Consider the following 21551-nt stretch of genomic DNA (forward strand, 5'->3'; position numbering starts at 1 on the left):
CAGTAGCAGTCTCATTTCTCACTGCCTCAGACCGCACGCAGCTCTCAGTCCCATTGTATAACTGCTGCCTGGGTCTAGAAACAAAATGAGTTTCCTTCTTTTGTCCACATTCCATCCCTGGAAAGACAGGGACCAGACAAACAACAAAGTAAAGCACATAATATATTGGCGGCTCCATGTTAGAGGAAATGATTATTTGAAGTTAACAGATGAATTTTCATTTTCATTTCATAATTATTATTAGATACTGGAGTCACGTTTTCTGAACTAAGTTAAATAAAATTAAGTGATGAAGACTTCTTTAAATATTTAACGTTTTAATGACTAATTAAAACTAATTATTTCTTACAAATGCTCTGCTGAAAAAAAAAGGAAACTGTTTCCCCTCGGTGGAAAAAAATGAGAATCAAAAGTTTGGCGTTTGCTGAGAAGATACAAGAATGAGAAGTCTTGATGATCACAAATACAGCGTGATTAGTCTCAGAGCATATTACCCTTGGACTCATCAAGCTCCCAGTGGAGCAAAGTAGTAGTTTGCTATAGAAATTCATTATTCTCATGGTTAGGGGCTTCCTTCTAATTTCCAGGCTAAAAATATTCAAGGACACACTCATTTACCCTGTGCCCACATTATCCTTTAGTTAAATGTAATTATTTTCTCAGTGGTTTAAACCTTTAGTGGTATTTATAGAGAAATTGTTATCTTTTGTTATTAAAACTGAATGTCTAAGATTTTAGAAAGGATAATGGTTGTTTTGGTTGAGTCCACATAACACTGGGAAGAAATGCCCCTGTTTCGTTAAGTCGGATATTGACGGGCATTCCCTAAATGCTGTTGTAGATGGACGGTTCCATCTTTAAGTGCAGCGTTCAACTGGATCATCCACTAAAGGCAAAGAAGAATAATTCCTTTCTCTTGTCAAGGGAGAGGGCTTGTGGTTAGAGATGAAGCCATATCTGTTGGGTTAGTGGTGTCGGCAGGGCTGTGATTGCTGCCACGAGGAGAGTCCGGTGAGCAAACTGGGAAGGAGTCTAGATGGAACCTTAAGATGGATGTTTGCTTGGTCTGAAAACTGTTCTTGGAAAGTCACTTGCTGGGAATCTCTAGGGTTTGCAGCATTTGGGAGGTTTTTTTGGTTAGGAGCTTGTGTGATGAAATGAGAAGCATCCTTGTGAATCATAGAATGGTTTGAGGTTAGCCCTGACCAGTTCCCTTCCTCCCACCCCCAGGGAAAAGGGAAAGCAAAATGAGAGGAAAAAGATTTGTGGGTTGGAAACTAAAACTACAGCTTTAATGAAATGATGATAATAATTAGAAAGTAATAAAGTATATGCAAATATATGAGAACGCGCCCCCACCCCTCGATGTCTCTGTGTATCCAAAAATGCTGCAGAGCAGACATGAGGGAAAGGATCCGAGGCCAGGAGGGAGCTGGACTCGCTCAGGAACTGGATTCAGAAACACACAGACAGAATCCAGGACAGACGGGGCACAATTATACAATTGTACACAATTAATATTACACAATTATACAATTAGACAGTGGACTTTGATACCTTTTCATCTTCTTCTTTGTAATAGACATAATCATCTATTTTCTTCTCCTCACAGTAACTTTAACGTTCTTATGATTTTACTGCCTAGATTGGAGACATAAAAACTGCAGAAAAATACTTTCAAGACGTTGAGAAAGCGGCTCACAAATTGGATGGACTGCAGAGCCAAATCATGATTTTAATGAACAGGTAGATAATTCAATAGCTAAACGAAACTTTAAAACAGAGTTTTGCAACATACGTGTTATGAGCTTTAAACTACCCTTGAGACAATCCCATTCTCTTTCTGTGTTTTATGTAACTGCATCTGAATGTTGTCCCAGGAAATCTGAATTACATTATCCTGGATTGAAATTGAGATCCTTGGGTTGTTTACAAAGTTTTCTCTCTTCAAGGCATTGCATATTTTCACTCTTCTTTTTCAAAATACATTTGTATAAAGTAACTCTTAGGAGAGGAAAAGCTATTTTGGGCCCTTATCCTACAATCAGATCTGCTTGCAAAGTTACCACCTGGTATATTCAAACAGCTCTGGAACACGTTGTAGTAAATGGAGCTGCGTGTTGGGGGAACTCAGCTTGTAGTGGTTAGCTCACTGACTTAATATGTTTAGAAAATACTGTTCAGAAGTCCTCTGAAAATTATATAGTGTGGCTAATTTCATGAAGCGAAATAATTCCAGGAAGAAAGTATCTGCATTTAAATTAATAAAAACACAATGAAGGCTGTTGCTTTGCTTGGCAGAAGATATAATAGCCAATTGATCCAAGTTGTCATTCCATTTGTCCGTAAATCAGTGTCTCCTTGCTGGTTGTAATTACACCGTGAAGAGCAAATGTCAGAAACTCTCATATCTATAACAGGGAAAATAAAAAATGGTGTCCATTCTTTTTAAAATCTATTATCACCTTGGGTTTTTGAGGAGAGCTCATTCATATGTCACTTACTTTCTAGAGCGTTTCTCCACCTTGGTCAGAATAATTTTGCAGAAGCTCATCGATTTTTCACCGAAATTTTAAGGATCGACTCATCAAACGCAGTGGTAAATCTCCAAATTGCTACATTTATAATGAACCCCTAAATTATTCTTGTAATGCTTCTTGCGTGGATTTCATGAGTACCCAGAGTATGCTCAGAGCTTTATAGAAAATGGGGATGTGACACGTGCCACAGGGTTTTTAGTGTGCGGAAGGATGGGATACAAAATGGGGTGGGAAACGAAGGACGTGAATATTTAGGCACACCTGCAGAAATCCCAAAACATGATGTTTTAGGGGATCTTGCACTATTTTTTTGCCTTCCCTGTCAGAAAAAGAAATGGCAGCTGCCAGCGTGTGTAAGATAAACATGATTTCACACAGCATTGAAGGGCAGGTTCAGATCCATCCAGGTCACCATCCCTGGAGGTGTTTAAACGATGAGCAGATCTTCTCCCAAGTGTCAAGCGATAGGACGAGGGGGAATGGCCTCAAGCTGCCCCAGGGCAGGTTCAGATCGGACAGTAGGAAAAGTCTTTTCACCTAAAGGGCTCTCAGGCCCTGGCAGAGGCTGCCCAGGGAGGTGGTGGAGTCCCCATCCCTGGAGGGGTTTAAAAGTCAGGTAGATGAAGTGCTTGGGGACATGATTTAGTACTGGGCAGGTACGGTTGGACTTGATCTCAAAGGGATCCCACCTAGGGATTCTATGATGCTGTAATTTTAAACGTGACATTTTTAACGCGTTGCATATCAAAGCCTTGGATTCCCGTGACAGGAGGAGATCGAGGAAGAGCTGTTTGGTTTCTTTGGGGTTTCTGTATTTGGCAGCTTTCAGTGCGTGGTCCTGTAAGAGCATCCTAAGAGCTGAGACACCTTCCCTGCAGGAGCCTGATCCATGGCTGTTTGCAGGCTGAGGGGACTGAGTCGAAGCAGCACGTAAATCGCATCATTTTGGAAGCTGCAAAATAGTACATATTCTAAACTGCACGAGATCAGTAAGGTTTCCTGAAGGGAGAGAAAAATAGTTTTTTAGACAAGGCTGTGTTCATCCTTTATCTGCAGCTTCCAGAAAGCATGAAAGTTTCTGCTGCTAAACATGCTCTGTGACTTCATACTGTTGGAATCTTTTGGTAACTCTTAAAACCTGGTTTGTGTGGAAAAGGAAATGCAACCTGACTTGATCATTCAGGATGTTTTTAGACTTCTTTCTCTACTGAATTTACTTGAAGTCAGTCGTAGATGCCCTTGTGATAAGGTAATTTCTCCCTGCCGCTAGTGTGGGTCTTCTATAAGCCAGAGAGGAAAGCAAGTCTGAAGATATAGTGAAGTCCTTAAAAAAGCACAATGCAAATGACAGTGTGAAGAGGCTCCAGGAGTGTCTGAAATCTGTTTCAGTCGACTTTTAAAATTAACCAATGTCCTACACTATTTATATGCCATTTTAGACTCTGTCTTTTAGAGTTTCAGCTCTTAGAAGCCAGCAAGTCCTGCTGGCTCAAGGTAAATCTTGAGAGTAGCAAGAAGAAAAGGATTGGATTGGATTGGATTGGATTGGATTGGATTTGATTGGATTGGATTGGATTGGATTGGATGACTGATAATGTATCTTAGTTACTTGCACACGTACAGACACACACAATAGTAATTCCTAGCACGCAGTAAATCACTTGTCACTCCAGACACTAAACTGTTTTTTCTCCTTCGCTCTCCTCGTAAGTACGTGGATACATACATTTATATACTTATTTATTTACAATATATTTTTCTCTAGGCTAATAACAATGCTGCTGTTTGTCTTCTTTACCTGGGAAAACTGAAGGATTCCCTCCGGCAGTTGGAAGGGATGGTTCAGCAGGACCCCAAGCACTACCTGCATGAGAGTGTTCTCTTCAACTTGACGACTATGTATGAACTGGAGTCATCGCGCAGTATGCAGAAGAAGCAGGCGCTTCTAGAGGCTGTAGCTCTCAAAGAGGGCGATAGCTTTAATACGCAGTGTCTCAAGTTAGGGTAGATCATGTCCAACTATTTCTTTCCAGCAAGGCTAAGGTTTTAAATTGTAAATACTCTTGCTAACGTGTAAATGTGAAATAAAATCTGTTCAATTATGAATATTCAGTCGGCATTACTACAGAATCTGTTGTCGTTAACAGTCCTATCATTGTGAAGACTTTGTGCTGACCTGGAGCCATCCCTAAGTCTATTACTGCTTAATTCTTCTTCATTCCAGTGTACTGTCCGTGCACACAGACAATTACCCAGGTTCCTTTTATAAGAAAAAATGAATTTGACCTCATATTAGAAGATGTAGAGTAGACATGAGGAAGAAATTCTTTACTATGAGAGTGATGAGGCCCTGGCCCAGGTTGCCCAGGGAAGCTGTGGCTGCCCCATCCCTGGAGGGGTTCAAGGCCAGGTTGGATGGGGCTTGGGTAACCTCATCAGTGGGAGGTGACCCTGCCTGTCTCAGGGGGGTTGGAACTGGATGATCTTTATGGTCCCTTCCAACTCAAACCATTCTATGATTGTCTTGTAATTTTTCAGTAATTAGTGAGTAAATCACATGAGCTGATTTAATCAGCTAAGAGTTTTTGACAGAAAGGCAGTGAAGCTGGTGAAGGGGCTGGAGAATAAGTCTTACGAGGAGCGGCTGAGGGAACTCAGGGTGTTTAGCCTGGAGAAGAGGAGGCTGAGGGGAGACCTTATCACTGTCTCCAACTGCCTGAAAGGAGGTTGTAGAGAGGTGGGTGCTGGTCTCTTCTCCCAAGGAACAGGAGATAGGACGAGAGGGAATGGCCTCAAGCTGCACCAGGGCAGGTTCAGACTGGACATCAGGAAAAATTCCTTCACAGAAAGGGTTATTGGGCAGTGGAATCACTGCCCAGGGAGGAGGTGGAGTCCCCATCCCTGGAGACATTTAAAAAACAGGCAGATGAGGTGCTCAGGGATCTGGTTTAGTAGTGGGCAGGTACGGCTGGGCTTGATGATCTCAAAGGTCTTTTCCAACCTAGGGATTCTATGATTTCAGCAACCTGGTCTAGTGGAAAATGTCTCTGCTTTTACAGCAGCAGGGTTGGAGTAGATGATCTTCAAAGATCCCTTCCAACCCAAACCATTGTGTGGTCCCAGTTAAAGCATTTTACAGTGATATATAGATGAGTATAAGAGATGAAAGCCAGGGGTTGTGCTATGTCGTTATACCCTTGTTTCAGAAAGTTTGATTTGTCTTTCCCAATCCTAAATGAAAGTAGGAGGACCCACCGTCATCCTGTATGCCAAAACCACTTGCCTCTTTGCAGCTGAGGAGTAAAATGCTTCATTTTTGGTTCAGTAGCGCCTTATACTCCCTGCACGGGTAAATGACAACTTGCTGCTGATCACTAGAGAATAAAAATTTATGATCCCACTCAGAGTCAGATAACTATTAAAAAAGAAACACCCTGGAAAGAATATAATCCCCTGTCCTCCAAGCTTCTCTAAATTCCTTATTCATAGGTCTCACTTCACTATGTTTGCTGTGCTCTTATTAGGAGAAGCTTTTAACTTGGACAAAAACACCAGTAGAGGAGACTTGGAGTGTGTGACCTCTAAGCTCAGCGAGGCATTAAACAAGTGACATCCTGGTAGACTTGCAGAATAATTAAAATTTCAGTGCAAAGGCTTGTTATCACTGCTGGGTGGATGCGAACTGTTTATAAAACGCAAGGAAAAATGTCAGTGTCGCTTTATGGTTTGGATTTATACGTATGTACAAGTTACGTGTTTCCTGTGTTGAGGCAGTGACGCATCTGGATGCTGTACGTGAAGCATTAAAGCTAAGGACAAAAATTGTCCTCAAAACATTAATTACACCAAGCAATCCTGTTCAATTCAATGAATTCAGCTGGATTTAATGAGTGTTCCTGGCGTAAATGAGGGCAGAGCTCGGTTCCAAAACGCAGCGTGCGAGTGTCATCTGGCTAAGTGAGAAGAGCTGCGGAAAGGAGAGCCCGAACGAGCTGATGGTTGTAGTCAAGTCTTAAAGCTTAATGCGCCTTCACAGAAGTTTTGCATTTAAATTTCCTCTTTTATGAAAAGAGGAGCACAGAAGCCGTGCTGCAGACATTCAGATGACGTTGTGCACAGAGACCCTGATCCTCAAAAGGACTCGAGTGTCTGCCTGCTGTGTCTAGTACCTAACTGCAGCCCCCTAACCAGCCGCCGTGCCCCTGCGGCTGGTGCCTCAGTTTCTGCATTGGACCTGTTAGATGTTCCCCAAAAGGCAAGCGCAGAGGCATCTGAGGCTCCACAATGGACTTCAGCCAGTGAACTGGGAAGGACGATTGTTACTGTCCTGATCTCCCACGACAAGGTGACCCAGGGCTCAGGGCTGGGTCCAGCCCTGTTCAATGTCTTTATCAATGACCTGGATGAAGGCATCGAGTGCACCCTTAGCAAGTTTGTGGGTGACACTAAGCTGGGTGGGAGTGTGGATCTGCTGGAGGGTAGGGAGGCTTCAAAGGGATCTGAACAGGCTGGACCCATGGGCTGAGACCAATGGGATGAGGTTTAACAAGGACAAATGCCGGGTCCTGCACTTGGGGCACAACAACCCTGAGCAGCTTCAGGCTTGGGGAGAGTGGCAGGAAACTGCCCGGCAGAGAAGGACCTGGGGGTGTTGGTTGACAGTGACTGAACATGAGCCAGCAGTGGCCCAGGTGGCCAAGAAGGCCAATGGCATCTTGGCTTGGATCAGAAACGGTGTGACCAGCAGGTCCAGGGAGGAGATTCTGTCCCTGGACTCAGCACTGGTGGGGCTGCACCTTGTATCCTGTGTTCAGTTCTGGGCCCCTCACCACAAGAAGAACAATGAGGTCCTGGAGCATGTCCAGCGAAGGGCAATGGATCTTAGCAAGGGCAATGCACCCTTAGCAAGTTTGCGGACGACACTAATCTGGGTGGAAGTGTGGATCTGCTGGAGGGTCGGGAGGCTCTGCAAAGGGATCTGAACAGGCTGGACCGCTGGGCTGAGACCAATGGCATGAGGTTTAACAAGGCCAAATGCCGGGTCCTGCACTTGGGGCACAACAACCCTGAGCAGCTACAGACTAGGAGAAGTCTGTCTAGAAAGCTGCCTGGAGGAGAGGGACCTGGGGGTGTTGGTTGACAGCGACTGAACATGAGCCAGCAGGGGCCCAGGTGGCCAAGAAGGCCAATGGCATCTTGGCTTGGATCAGAAACAGCGTGACCAGCAGGTCCAGGGAGGTTCTTCTCCCTCTGTACTCGGCACTGGTGAGACCGCTCCTCGAATCCTGTGTTCAGTTCTGGGCCCCTCACCACAAGAAGGATGTTGAGGCTCTGGAGAGAGTCCAGAGAAGAGCAACAAAGCTGGTGAAAGGGCTGGAGAACAGGCCTTATGAGGAGCGGCTGAGAGAGCTGGGGGTGTTTAGCCTGGAGAAGAGGAGGCTGAGGGGAGACCTCATTGCTCTCTACAACTACCTGAAAGGAGGTTGTGGAGAGGAGGGAGCTGGGCTCTTCTCCCAAGGGACAGGGGACAGGACAGGAGGGAATGGCCTCAAGCTCCGCCAGGGGAGGTTTAGGCTAGACGTTAGGAAAAAATTTTTCACAGAAAGGGTCATTGGGCACTGGCAGAGGCTGCCCAGGGAGGGGGTTGAGTCACCTTCCCTGGAGGTGTTTAAGGCACGGGTGGACGAGGTGCTGAGGGATATGGTTTAGTGTTTGATGGGAACGGTTGGACTCGGTGATCTGGTGGGTCTCTTCCAACCTGGTTATTCTGTGATTCTGTGATTCTGTGATCTGGTGAAGGGGCTGGAGGATGAGGGTTATGAGGAGAAGCTGAGGGACCTGGGGTTGTTTATCCTATAGAAGAGGAGGCACCTCCCACTGGATCAGGTGCCCAAGGCCCATCCAACCTGGCCCTGAACCCCTCCAGGGATGGGGCAGCCACAGCTTCTCCAGACAACCTGTTCCAGGGCCTCCCCACCCTCAGTGTGAAGAATTTCCTCCTTATGTCTAGTCTAAATCTGCCTCTGCCCAGTTTATACCCATTATAGCCATTAGAGCATTCTGGGGTTTGAAATGTTGCTTTTTGTCTTATCTGTATATTTATACAATTTAAAAAAAAAGAAGGATAATGATTCAGTGACATATAAAATAGTTTTTTTTCGAATTGCCGCTATAGCAGAGTCCATTTCTGTAAAGGCCCAAAATGTTTTGGGTATTGAGCTTTAAAGACCCAATGAGTGCAGCAAATTGGATCAAACCTCCATCTTTGAGAAATATTTAAATCATAACACTATTTGGCTTCAGGAATTAGAGGACAATTGGCAGTGACCTTTTTTTCAGGGGAGAGGGAAAGGAAACTGAGAATTTCTCTCATTTTCACAGGGAAGACTCCCAAACAGAGGATGTAGTTGTCGAGCCTCGCACAGGCTCCTAGCACATAAACTCCTATTCCAGCTAAATCCTTGAGACAGAAGCCAGGCGGGAGCGTACCAGCTCTGCCAGGAGCACCTGGTGCTCGGAGCGCATGAGGATTTTGTCCTTGTCAAGTCCAGCAACCAGGACAGGCGGCTGCGAGGAGGCCCAGGGTGAGACACCCCTCGCCGCCAGCATTTCCCCTCCCCCATTTCTAGGCACCCCTACATGTCTGGTGTGGATGTTGGTTGAGTTAAATAATCAGCTGAGGCATGTCTTCGCATTAAGACAAACAGCCAAAGACACGTCACGAGGGAGGGCAGCATCACAGAATGTGAAGCCCTCTGGTTGTCCAAATAATTTGACACAGCAACCCCGAGCAGCTCCAGGCTTGGAGGAAAGCAGTTGGAAAGCTTCCTCGCAGAGAAGGACCAGGGAGGGGTTGGTCAACAGCGGCTGAACATGAGCCAGCAGGGGCCCAGGTGGCCAAGAAGGTCAATGGCATCTTGGCTTGGATCAGAAACGGCGTGACCAGCAGGGCCAGGGAGGGGATTCTGCCCCTGGATGCGTCACTGGAGAGGCTGCACCTCAAATCATGGGTTCAGTTCTGGGCCCCTCACTACAAGAACATTGAGGTTCTGGAGTGAGTCCAGAGAAGAGAACGGACCTGGGGAAGGGGCTGGAGAACAGGCCTTAACAGGAGCAGCTGAGGGACTGGCGGTTTTTTATCCTAGAGAAGAGGAGGCTGAGGGGAGACCTTATCACTCTCTAAAACTACCTGAAAGGAGGTTGTAGAGAGGGGCGTGTTGGTCTCTTCTACCAAGTGACAGGAGACAGGATGAGAGGGAACAGCCTCAAGCTGCACCAGGGCAGGTTCAGATTGGACATCAGGAAAAATTCCTTCACAGAAAGGGTTATTGGGCACTGGAATCACTGCCCAGGGAGGTGGTGGAGTCCCCATCCCTGGAGGGGTTTAAAAGACAGGTGGTTGAAGGGCTTAGGGATATGATTTAGCAGTGGGCAGGTACGGTTGGATATGATGATCTCAAAGCTCTTTACCAGCCTAGGGATTCTGTGATTGTATAATTTATTAAGAAGTCCACTAACCATCCACAACTTCCTTACCATTCACTTGCAGAAACCAAGGCCACTGCTCTCTCAAGCTGGTTATGAATTTCTTCACCATGAGGGTGGTGAGGCCCTGGCCCAGGTTTCCCAGGGAAGCTGTGGCTGCCCCATCCCTGGAGGGGTTCAAGGCCAGGTTGGATGGGGCTTGGAGCCCCTGATCCAGTGGGAGGTGTCCCTGCCCGTGACAGGGGTGGAACTGGATGGAGTTGGAGGTCCCTTCCACCCCAAACTGTTCTATGATTCTATGAAAAGCTGAGGTACAGGCCACCTGGGAGAAGGTTGGATTGAAGTGGAAAATAAAACATAGGTACCAACAAAGCTATCTTCAAGCCCCCAATTCAGTACCATTTCTCTTATCTTTATTTTTCTTTTTTTATCCTCTGATCCTAAAGCTGTTGAAATAGTCTCTTTGCCTGCGTTAATGCTGCCCACAGGATGCTGCTGGAACCACTTACATAAATTTTCATAGCACATCAATGCACCAAGATCTTCCACTAACTGCAGTAAAACAGGCTCATGCTTTGGACCAAAAATCGATTTCACTCTGCACTTGCAGATGCACGGAATGAAAAAAAAAAGAAGAAAAAAAAAAAAACAAACACAAAAAATCACCACGAAAATAAGCTGCATTTTTCATCTGAAGGAACGGCGCGTTCTCCCTCCTCCTTTCCACTCTCTGGAGTGTTTTCTATTAATATTAACATTTTTGTCTGCCCAGCTGTTTCCTCCCAGTGTCATCTCCCATGCAATCTCTTCACAGGTGTCGAATCTTTATACCAGCCCCAAATTGCTTTTTTTTTTTTTTTGCTGGCTGACAAAGAATCGTTTTGGAGAGAAAAGCTTTCACCCTCTCAAAGACACCTCTAGCACTCAAGGGCACGGACTCCAAGGGTTTGACAGCGAGACCCCCCCGGCCCCCGCCGCCACCCAGCACCAGGATGCATTGAGCTATGAAAATGATGAACGATCGTCAGCGGGGAGATCGTGTGTTATTCCTGACAGCCAGGAGATGGGAGCTCTGCCGGGTGTATATATTCCTCTGGAGAGGCAACAAAACAAGGTGGTTCAGTCCTGCTTCCCGGGTCACATCCGACATCAGCGAGGGGCTGAAAGCAATCGCTGCCGGCAGCCGCTTGATTCTCCATCCCTCACCGCTGCCTCCAGCCTGTAAATCACAGAATCATAGGATGGTTTGAGTTGGAGAGGACCTTAAAGATCATCCAGTCCCACCCCCTGCCATGGGCAGGGACACCTCCCACTGGATCAGGGGCTCCAAGCCCCATCCAACCTGGCCTTGAACCCCTCCTTGAACCCTGGGAAACGTGTTCCATTGTCTCCCAATTCCTCCTAATGTCTAGTCTAAATCTTCCCCTCTCCAATGTAAAGCCATTCCCCCTCACCCCATCACTCCAGGCCTTTGTACAAAATCCCTCCCCAGCTTTCTTGTAGCCCCTTCAGGCACTAGAAGGTCGCTATAAAGTCTCCTCAGAGCCTTCTCTTCTCCAGGCTGAACAACCCCAACTCTCTCAGCCTGTCCTCATATGGGAGATGCTCCAGCCTGCTGATCATCTTGTAGCCTCCTCTGGACCCGTTCCAACAGCTCCATCTCCTTCTTACATTGAGGATTCCAGAACTGGACACAGGACTCCAGCTGAGGTCTCAGCAGAGAGGAGCAGAGGGGCAGGGTCCCCTCCCTCGCCCTGCTGGCCACGCTGCTCTGGATGCAGCCCAGGACATTGTTGGCCTTCTGGGCTGTGAGCACACATCGCTGGCTCGTGTCGAGCTTCTCATCAGTGAGCACCCCAAGTCCTTCTCCGCAGGGCTGCTCCCAAGGAGAGTGCGTTACCCTCCCTTTCTTCCCAGTCGCTCCCCCAGTCTGGGCTGGGATGCTCGTGCTGTCAATGGGGGCTCCTGAGAGCTGGCGGCACAGCCTCCACTTCTCCTTTTGCAGAGAGATAGAGATCAAAATGAAAGGCCCCAGGAGGTAAGGGCAGTCTCGTATCGACTTGGTTTGTACAAAATGGTTTAGTGGTTTAGTGTTTGATAGGAATGGTTGGACTCGATGATCTGGTGGGTCTCTTCCAACCTGGTTATTCTATGATTCTATGACTTCTGCCAGAAAAAAAACACCAACGAAAGCAGGAGGAGGATGAATTAGATTGGATCCCAGGGACTGATATCAGCGCCAGGTGAAAGCAGTCATTTTATTTTACATTCGGAAACACAGTACTCTGTGGCATACAAGTTGTGGAAAGAAAACTTGCCACAGGCAGGAATTGTCATTTATTCCTGTAGCTGTGCTTTAAAAAAATCCCTAAAGTTTATTCTGGAACCAGGATGCTGGTCAAGAGGACACGGGATGCTGCTTCCAGGCAAGTGGCACACGCATCCCTGGCTGGGCGAGACCCAGGACATGGCCCAGCATCCGTGCAAACCCACCTGTCTGTCTGGATAGACTTAGAATCATAGAATCATGATGGAAGGGACCTTAGAGCCCATCCAGTTCCACCTCTGCCATGGGCAGGGACACCTCCCACTGGATCAGAGGCTCAAAGCCTCATCCAACGTGGCCTTGAACCCCTCCAGGGATGGGGCAGCCACAGCTTCCCTGGGCAACCTGGGCCAGGGCCTCACCACCTTCATCACGAAGAATTTCTTCCTAATTTCTAATCTAAATCTGCCCCCTTCCAATTTAAAGCCATTGCCTCTTGTCTTATCGCTCCAAGCCTTTGTGAACAGTCCCTCCCCAGCTTTCTTGTAGCCCCTTCAGGCACTGGAAAGTCACTCTAAGTTCTCCTTGGAGCCTTCTCTTCTCCAGGCTGAACAATCCCTATTCTCTCAGCCTGTCCTCATAGCAGAGGTGCTCCAGCCCTCAGATCATCTCTGTGGCTTCCTCCGGACCCGTTCCAACAGTTCCATCTGCTTTGTGTGCTGGGGATTCCAGAAGGGCTTTGCCATACAGCCACAGGGAAGAACAGTGGGAAAGTTCAGTCATCAACTGTCCACTCCATTAGGAGCATTCAGGCAAACCCAAGTTTCAACTCCCTTTCTAGAGTCCTGTTATTCAGGAAACTGCAAGGCAGGAGCTTGGACCTGGCTGTTGTAGTTTGAGGTAAATTAGAGTCAGTTTTGTGACTAACTCAGTGGCTGTAGGTACCTCCATTCTTCTGAAAGCTCACTGCATGTTTTTGAGACAGTGTCCTTCTCTAAAGTGATCACACAGGGCATTGCTGTGCAAAAAGGCCAGGGGTTGTACTTAGCCAAGGTGGTCCTCAAGCTGGTGGAATTAGAGGCGCAGTTGCAAGGGGCGAGTGAAGAGGGCAGGTGACCCTAAACTGACCAACAGAGGATTCCATCCCATATACTTAGTATAAATTTGAGAGATCGCAAGGGTCCTGCTCTCTTCTGCGATGGCCAACGTCCAGTGAGGATGTCTGCCTGGTTGTTCCTGGTCCCAGATCCATGTGTTCCTGAATCCAATTCCTGAGCTCAGCTCCCTCCTGGCCATGGATCCGTTCCCTCCTGTCTGTGGTGACCCTCAAGGGGTGGGGGCACAATCTTATATATTTGTGTATATGTTATTATTTCATTATTTTTTTTTATTATTATTATCAATTCATTAAAGGTATAACTTTAGTTTCCAACCCATAAGTCTTTTTCCTCTCCTTTCCCTGTGGAGCTGGGGGGGGAAGGGTTTTTGGAGGCTCAACTGCACGGTTTTAGCTGCCAAATTTGTCTGGTTGGGGCCTCAAGCTCCACCAGGAGAGGTTCAGGCTGAACATTAGGGAAAATTTTTTCACAGAAAGGGTCATTGGGCACTGGCAGAGGCTGCCCAGGGAGGGGGTTGAGTCACCTTCTCTGGAGGGGTTTAAGGGATGAGGCGCTGAGGCTCATGGTTTAGTGCTGGATAGGAATGGTTGGACTCGATGATCCGGTGGGTCTTTTCCAACCTGGTGATTCTATAATTCTATGATAAACCGTGACAAGCCGGGCGACAGGGTGCAGAGCGCGTGCTCCCACCATCCGCTGAGAGTCGGAGCAAGGAGAACACCTGCCCAGCTGGCAGAATTCGTTACTGCAAAGGGTAAATTCACACCAAAATGCTGCTCTGCCCGTTGCTGAGGAGCTGCACACCCTGCAGAGCATTGACTGATAACCCAACCGATGTGTCTGAGCCTTCTCTTTGCCATCTCGCAGCTGACGAAACTGAGGCACCCAGTGAATTATTTGCCTGTGTTGTGGAACAAGTCAGTTGCAGTGCAAGGAATAAAAGCTGATCAACCATTACAGCAACAAAAACTGTCCTTAATGTCAGTACAAGGGGGAAAAAAGAACCCACAGCCGAGTCAAAGTGATTTTATTAATAAAATCACAAGAGCAAATCGCTACATTTTACTGAGCAAAACCCCCAGCTTTATGTACCAAGGCAGAACTGAGGAAGCTGCACACTAAAATGCTGATTATGCAAATTTATTTTGTGAACATTTTTAGACAAGAATGAAGCAGGGTTTATCTTCTTTAATTAAAACCAGAATCCTACCTAGTTCATTAGTATGGATTCAGAACAGAATGAATATTAATGCAGCCCACCTCTCCCGAATCCACCTGCCAGAAATATCAAGGAAAAAAAAAAGGTTAGAAAATGGATTTCTGAGCAATCGTAAATGCAATCGGCTGCTGGCATCTCTGAAAGGTCACAGTGAGCAGGGAAATCTGTTTGACTGGGAAAAGGTAAATGCTGCTGCCACCCCCAGAAAGGATGGAGAGGAGATCTGGGGAAGTACAGGCTGGTCAGCCTCACGCTGCTCCCCAGAACTCCAGAATAAGGCACTACAGGAGCCATTCCAGGCACATGAAACAACCAGTCAGCGCCAATTTACCGAGGGCGCCTACCGGCTGCTGTCTAGGAGGCAACAACGGAGACGGGAAACTGCAGATGTCATTCACCTTGACCACAGCAAGGCTTTCGACATTGTCCCCCGCAGTAGGAGGGTGAAAAACTTCTGGAACATCAGGCTTAAAACAGTCAGTGGTTGGTGTCAGCTGGTTACGACATTCCTCAGCAGACAAAACTAGGGCAAAACCTGTTGAACATCTTCCTTGATGGAAGAGAACCCAGCGAGGGACACTGGTTTGTCTAGCCCAGAGAGGAGAAGGCTGATAGACCTAACTACAACCTCCTGCTGGAAGAAGACAGAGCCAGGCTCTTCTCAGACATTCAATGAAAGGGCAAGAGACAACTGCAAGTCACGACCAAGGAGCAGACCACGAAGAACAAACGCTTGCCTGTGAGAGCGGTTAAGTGCTGGAATGGGCGCCCAGACAGCCTGTGGAACCTCCTCCACTGGAGTTTTCCAAACCTCCAGGTATCATGCAACTTGGTCAAGCTTTAAAGTTAGCCTCAGACTTCACAGGGGGTTAGACTAGATGACCTTTCAACCTAATTTTTCCTAAGATTCTGTGATTCCAATCACATGTGTAAATAGAAGAAGCCTAATCAGTGAAAAGCCACCAGACACGTATATTCTGACAGGGCTTCGGGCTGTTCCATCTGTCAGGTCTCAGGCACTTTGTTCCTTTGTTCCTTCAGCCAAAAATTTCAGGTATTGTTTCCGAGCAGGAAAGTCATCAGCCGGCCTGTTGTAGGCTGTCCAGACGGGTTCTCCGACGAACAGGCGCATTGCCTTCACATAATTCTGTCAAAGAGCAAGAAGTGACAAGTCATTTAAGAGCTCCTTTTCCATGGGATCGTTGTCCTGAAGTCTCCACTTCTGCAGAAATTTCTGGCACCATTTCAAGATGAACTAAAAGCCTCATGTGCTCCAGAAAATTATACAAATCTGCTGCTGCTCCTGCTTCCAGCTACTGCAGGGGGAGATTTTGCACCTACGCAGTGATAGATTGTGTCGCAATCACTGCTTCTAGGTTAGGCAGAGCCAGTACTTTTCTCTGTTTCAAAGAAACAAAAAGAATCCTGTCCTATGCAAATCTTTTGCTCTGGATCCACTGAACCCCACAATGCTGAGCAACACAGCACCTAAATCCTACTTGCTTAACTAAACAAGAGCAACCAGAATAGCCAAGGTGGCTACAAAGTGTTTTAGAGGAACACCTGAAGCTCCAAAGTCAGAGCCATAAAAGCTGAAAGGGAAGCACATAAACCAACCAAAAATAATGATACAGGAACTGATAAGTCTCCAGGTTCCAACAGGAAAAGCAACAAGAGCTGGCTGCTTGTCTCTTTTCCCAAGGGAGAGGGGACAGGATGAGCGGGAACGGCCTCAAGCTGCACCAGGGCAGGTTCAGATTGGATATTAGGAAAAACTTCTTTGCTGAAGGGGCTCTCAGGCCCTGGCAGAGCCCCCATCCCTGGAGGGGTTTACAAGACAGGCAGATGAAGTGCTCAGGGATCTGGTTTAGTAGTGGACAGGGACGACTGGACTCAATGATCTCAAAGCCCTTTTCCAACCTAGTGATTCTATGAACTCCTGCCACCATCTAACCAAAAGTTATGCCTGCTGTGAGGTACAGTTGTGGCAGCAGAAAATAGGATTTTATATCCTGCAGAAGTGCTCCAACCACTGAGTCACGGGGAACTCTCCTCTTCTGTCAACTAGGCTACAGGTTGATACTCCACCTATTTTGTAAACTCTGCTAAGTGCTTATCTTGCACTCAGCAATGTCAAGAATAAAGTCTGGTATCTAAAGAACACGGCTGCAAAATGCAGAAGCCTAGAAGGACCAAAAAATTTCCTTTGAAGATGGCACGTCTAAATTTTCTGAAGTGGACAGACGTTTAAGACTTCTTGTGGAATCAGCCCATAGCCCCTGACACTTTTTCCATGTAAAGAAAAAGCCTTAACCTAGCAACTGTAGCTGATTCACTGCGGATCTCAAAATGTAGATGTGAAAAGTCGTTGTTTTCACCAAAACAGGATCTCCCATTTTTCCATAGATGAGATCAGCCATCTGGGCAGCTGATTGAAAATGATACCACCCTCCAGACTACACCAGAGACGGGCTTTGGCCACACAGGAGACAGCACGCATTTCCCAGTTTTCCAGGGGTAAGGCTGAGCTTACAAATCTATTAATATAAAAGCCCACAGGAACAGACACACAGATAAGGACTATGTGCCAAGCTCACAGTCCCATTGCCAGGAACACTCTCTGAAAGCAGGTCACTCTCTGAAAGCAGCATCCACTCCAGCACATGCCAGCTCCAAGTAGTGGCTCAGGACCCTTAAATCTTCCTCTTCTGAAGGAGAATTTAGCGCCCATGAAAAATGCTGGATACAGACAGGCTCTATCCCCACAAAAAGGCACAGCAAGACAACACAGAAGGACCCATCTCCACCATCTCCACCTCAACTAGCAGTGGGGCGATAGGGGCAGCACAGCTGCAGGGCTTGGCTCTCACATAAAACGTGCTACAAATATCACGCGGCAATGACTTGCGGTTACAGCTGATGAGAGGAAGCTGGATTTGTGACCTGGAGATGAAAGGTTCGGATGCCGTGAATTATTTAGTGTTTTTCATATCCCTACTTCATATTTAATATGTTTTGCTAATGAACTGCGAGTCTTGGGCCACGGAGTTACTAATGTGATCTACACTCACATGGATTTGTCATGAAAATTTACGGTAATCTATACCAACGTACGTTCTCATCTGGTGTAAATCGGTGATAGATGCCGGCGGGGAGAGTGATCATGTCTCCTTTCTCCATGAAAATCCGGATCCATTTGTCATCCTGGTCTCGAACATCAAAATAGCCAGATCCTTCCAAGATGTAGCGAATTTCATCGTCTAGGTGTAAATGTTCTTCATAAAATGCTTTTATCTAGGAAGAGCAAGTGTCTCTTAAAGCTACTGAACAGAGAAGAAATCCGGTAGAAACATATGGCAAACCACACAAAACACTTCCAAAGGCTGCCCAGGGAGGGGGTTGAGTCACCTTCCCTGGAGGGGTTTAAGGGACGGGTGGACGAGGTGCTGAGGGACATGGGTTAGTGAATAATAGGAATGGTTGGACTCGATGATCCGGTGGGTCTTTTCCAACCTGGTGATTCTATGATTCTATGATTTTAAAGAGCAACTGCACAGCAATTTAACAAACAGATGAGACCAAAGTGGTTAAAATGGCCAAGCCAACCTGCCGGACCCTGTCTCAGGACATTTCTAAGCAAGCTGACGCATTTCCTTTCCTCCAAGAACCAGCAGCTACAGCTGCATGTAACCAGGCTCTGAAAAACAGTAGCGCTTACACCCACTTGTGAGAGGGATGGGTAAAGGTTCACATTGCAGGACTGGGTCTGTCAGGAGAGGGTAGAATCATTGAATCATTGAATCACCAGGTTGGAAGAGACCCACCGGATCATCGAGTCCAACCATTCCTATCAAGCACTAAACCATGTCCCTCAGCACCTCATCCACCCATCCCTTAAACGCCTCCAGGGAAGGTGACTCAAGCCCCTCCCTGGGCAGCCTCTGCCAGTGCCCAATGACCCTTTCTGTGAAAAATATTTTCACAGAATCACAGAATCACAGAATAACCAGGTTGGAAGAGACCCACCGGATCATCGAGTCCAACCGTTCCTATCAAACACTAAACCATATCCCTCAGCACCTCGTCCACCCGTGCCTTAAACACCTCCAGGGAAGGGGACTCAACCCCCTCCCTGGGCAGCCTCTGCCACTGCCCAATGACCCTTTCTGTAAAGAATTTTTTCCTAATGTCCAGCCTAAACCTCCCCTGGCGGAGCTCGAGGCCATTCCCTCTCGTCCTGTCCTCCATCACTTGGCAGAAGAGCCCAGCTCCCTCCTCTCCACAACCTCCTTTCAGGTAGTTGGAGAGAGCAATGAGGTCTCCCCTCAGCCTCCTCTTCTCCAGGATAAACACCCCCAGCTCTCTCAGCCGTTCCTCATAAGGCCTGTTCTCCAGCCCCCTCACCAGCTTCGTTGCTCTTCTCTGGACTCGTTCCAGAGCCTCAACATCCTTCTTGTGGTGAGGGGCCCAGAACTGAACACAGGATTCGAGGAGCGGTCTCACCAGTGCCGAGTACGGAGGAAGAATAACCTCTAGAATAGCGACATAACTGGAAAAAACCCTGTTATTATGTACAAGCCATCTAGCAACTACTCCAGTTCCAGAATCCTCAACAAAAGAAGGAGATGGAGCTGTTGAAACGGGTCCAGAGGACGCTACAAAGATGATCAGAGGGCTGGAGCACCTCCTATACGAGGACAGGCTGAGAGTTGGGGTTGTTCAGCCTGGACAAAAGAAGGCTCTCAGGAGATCTAATAGTGACCTTTCAGTACCTGAAGGGACTACAAGAAAGCTGGGGAGGGACTGTTTACAAAGGCCTGGAGTGGTAGGTATGGCTGGATTTGATGATCTCAGAGCTCTTTTCCAACCTACAGAAGCAAAAGGCCTCTACTATTTTTAAAATAATATCAAAACTACTTTTTAAATGTTAAGGACTTTGGTACAGGCTGTATTTCACACACGGCTGCCCCTCTTTGTGCCCCTGCTCGGGGTGTGCGGGTGTGGAGAAGCCAGCTGCACAGACTCGAGCGCACAGATCCTCACTGAAAGCAAAGACTCGCATACCTTCTCCTCATAATTTGGAAGCTTGTCTTTGTGTATGGTAACGATATCCATCCAAGTATAATTCTCCGCTCTCCGGATCTCTTTCAGACATGGATCCGTCTCGTAGTTATCAGCATCCAACTGAAAATTAGGCAGGGAAGAAAACAACAGCATGTTCAGACGCAATTCAGGACAGTAACGTGGGAAAAGGTGAGTTGTCGGGAGTGGCGGTGGTGGGGCAGAGGCGGAAGGGACCCTCAAGGACCATCAAGTCCAGCTCCTGTCCCTGAACAGGACACCCCAACATTTACACCCTGCGTCTGAGGGCTTTGTCCAAAGGCTTCTGGAATATTGTCAGGCTCGGTGCCATGATTGCTCCTCTGGGAGCTGTTCCAGGCCTCCACCACCCTCTTGGGGAAGAATCTTTTCCTAATATCCAACCTATCCCTCTCCTGGGATCTTCCTGGCATCCCCTTGGGTCCCATCACTGGTCACCAGAGAGAAGAGCTCAGCGCCTGCTCATCCTCCTCCCCTTGCGAGGAAGCTGTGAGGTCTCCTCTCAGCCTCCTCTCCTCCAGGCAGACCCAGTGACTCCAGCTGCTCTAGAGCCTTCGCCGAGTTGGCAGCCTCCTCTGGACACTCCGGTAGCCCGAGATCCTTTCCATAGAATCATAGAATAACCAGGTTGGAAGAGACCCACCGGATCATCGAGTCCAACCATTCCTATCAAACACTAAACCATGTCCCTTAGCACCTCGTCCACCCGTGCCTTAAACCCCTCCAGGGAAGGGGACTCAACCCCCTCCCTGGGCAGCCTCTGCCAGGGACCAATGACCCTTTCATTGTGTGGTACAAGACCTCATCTGGAGTCCTGTCTCCGGTTCTGGAATCCTCAACAGGAAAAAGGAGATGGAGCTGCTGGAATGGGCCCAGAGGAGGCTACAAGCATGATCAGCGGGCTGGAGCACCTCCCATATGAGGACAGACTGAGAGAGTTGGGGTTGTTCAGCCTGGAGAAGAGAAGGCTCCGAGGAGACCTCAGAGCGACCTTCTAGTACCTGAAGGGGCTACAGGAAAGCTGGGGAGGGACTGTTTACAAAGGCTCGGAGCGATGGGGAGAGGAAGGCGGCTTTAAATTGGAGAGGGAAGGCTTAGCCCAGGCAGTAGAAGGAGTTTCTCCGTGCCGGGGGGTCCCCTGGGCCGCTCGGGAAGGGGCTCCGCTCCCCCCCCGTTACCCTCCGGTGGGTGACTCCGAGGCGCCGCAGCCGCTCGGGGCTGACGGGCCGGTCCGGCCGCTGCCGGTGCGGGGCCCGCGGCTCCCCGGGCTCCTGGTCCATGTACCAGGCCCGCAGCATGGCCGAGCTGGAGGGGCGGGACGGGATGGGATGGGATGGGCTGGGCCGTGCAGGGCTGGGCTGTGCAATGCCCAATGAGGTTTAACGAGGCCAAATGCCGGGTCCTGCACTTGGGGCACAACAACGCTGTGCAGCTACAGACTAGGAGAAGTCTGTCTAGAAAGCTGCCTGGAGGAGAGGGACCTGGGGGTGTTGGTTGACAGCGACTGAACAGGAGCCAGCAGTGGCCCAGGTGGCCAAGAAGGCCAATGGCATCTTGGCTTGGATCAGAAACGGCGTGACCAGCAGGGCCAGGGAGGTTCTTCTCCCTCTGGACTCGGCACTGGTGAGACCGCTCCTCGAATCCTGTGTTCAGTTCTGGGCCCCTCACCACAAGAAGGATGTTGAGGCTCTGGAGAGAGTCCAGAGAAGAGCAACAAAGCTGGTGAAGGGGCTGGAGAACAGGCCTTATGAGGAGCGGCTGAGAGAGCTGGGGGTGTTTAGCCTGGAGAAGAGGAGGCTGAGGGGAGACCTCATTGCTCTCTA

At 48.0% G+C, this 21551-nt stretch overlaps 2 protein-coding genes across 3 annotated transcripts in view; one reads left to right on the top strand and one right to left on the bottom strand.

The window, feature by feature from the left end:
* Nucleotides 1-4652, top strand: part of TRAPPC12 (trafficking protein particle complex subunit 12) — a 44647-nt gene extending 39995 nt beyond the window's left edge. For both annotated transcript variants that reach the window (XM_069851587.1, XM_069851586.1), the window contains exons 10-12: nucleotides 1646-1746; nucleotides 2512-2599; nucleotides 4306-4652. In XM_069851587.1, the coding sequence (XP_069707688.1) occupies nucleotides 1646-1746; nucleotides 2512-2599; nucleotides 4306-4548 (432 nt within the window). In that variant the 3' untranslated portion in view covers nucleotides 4549-4652. The remainder of the gene's footprint in view (nucleotides 1-1645; nucleotides 1747-2511; nucleotides 2600-4305) is intronic.
* Nucleotides 4653-14420: 9768 nt separating this feature from the next.
* On the bottom strand, nucleotides 14421-21043 carry ADI1 (acireductone dioxygenase 1). Its single transcript, XM_069851536.1, has 4 exons — nucleotides 20907-21043; nucleotides 19693-19812; nucleotides 17743-17922; nucleotides 14421-15775 (listed from the first exon to the last, which is right to left on the bottom strand). Exons 1-4 carry the CDS (start codon nucleotides 21024-21026, stop codon nucleotides 15641-15643), a joined length of 555 nt encoding a protein of 184 aa, XP_069707637.1. The 5' UTR covers nucleotides 21027-21043; the 3' UTR covers nucleotides 14421-15640.
* Between the last annotated feature and the right edge of the window lie 508 nt (nucleotides 21044-21551).

This window comes from Phaenicophaeus curvirostris, chromosome 2 (assembly GCF_032191515.1).
Source record: "Phaenicophaeus curvirostris isolate KB17595 chromosome 2, BPBGC_Pcur_1.0, whole genome shotgun sequence".
NCBI lineage: Eukaryota > Metazoa > Chordata > Aves > Cuculiformes > Cuculidae > Phaenicophaeus > Phaenicophaeus curvirostris.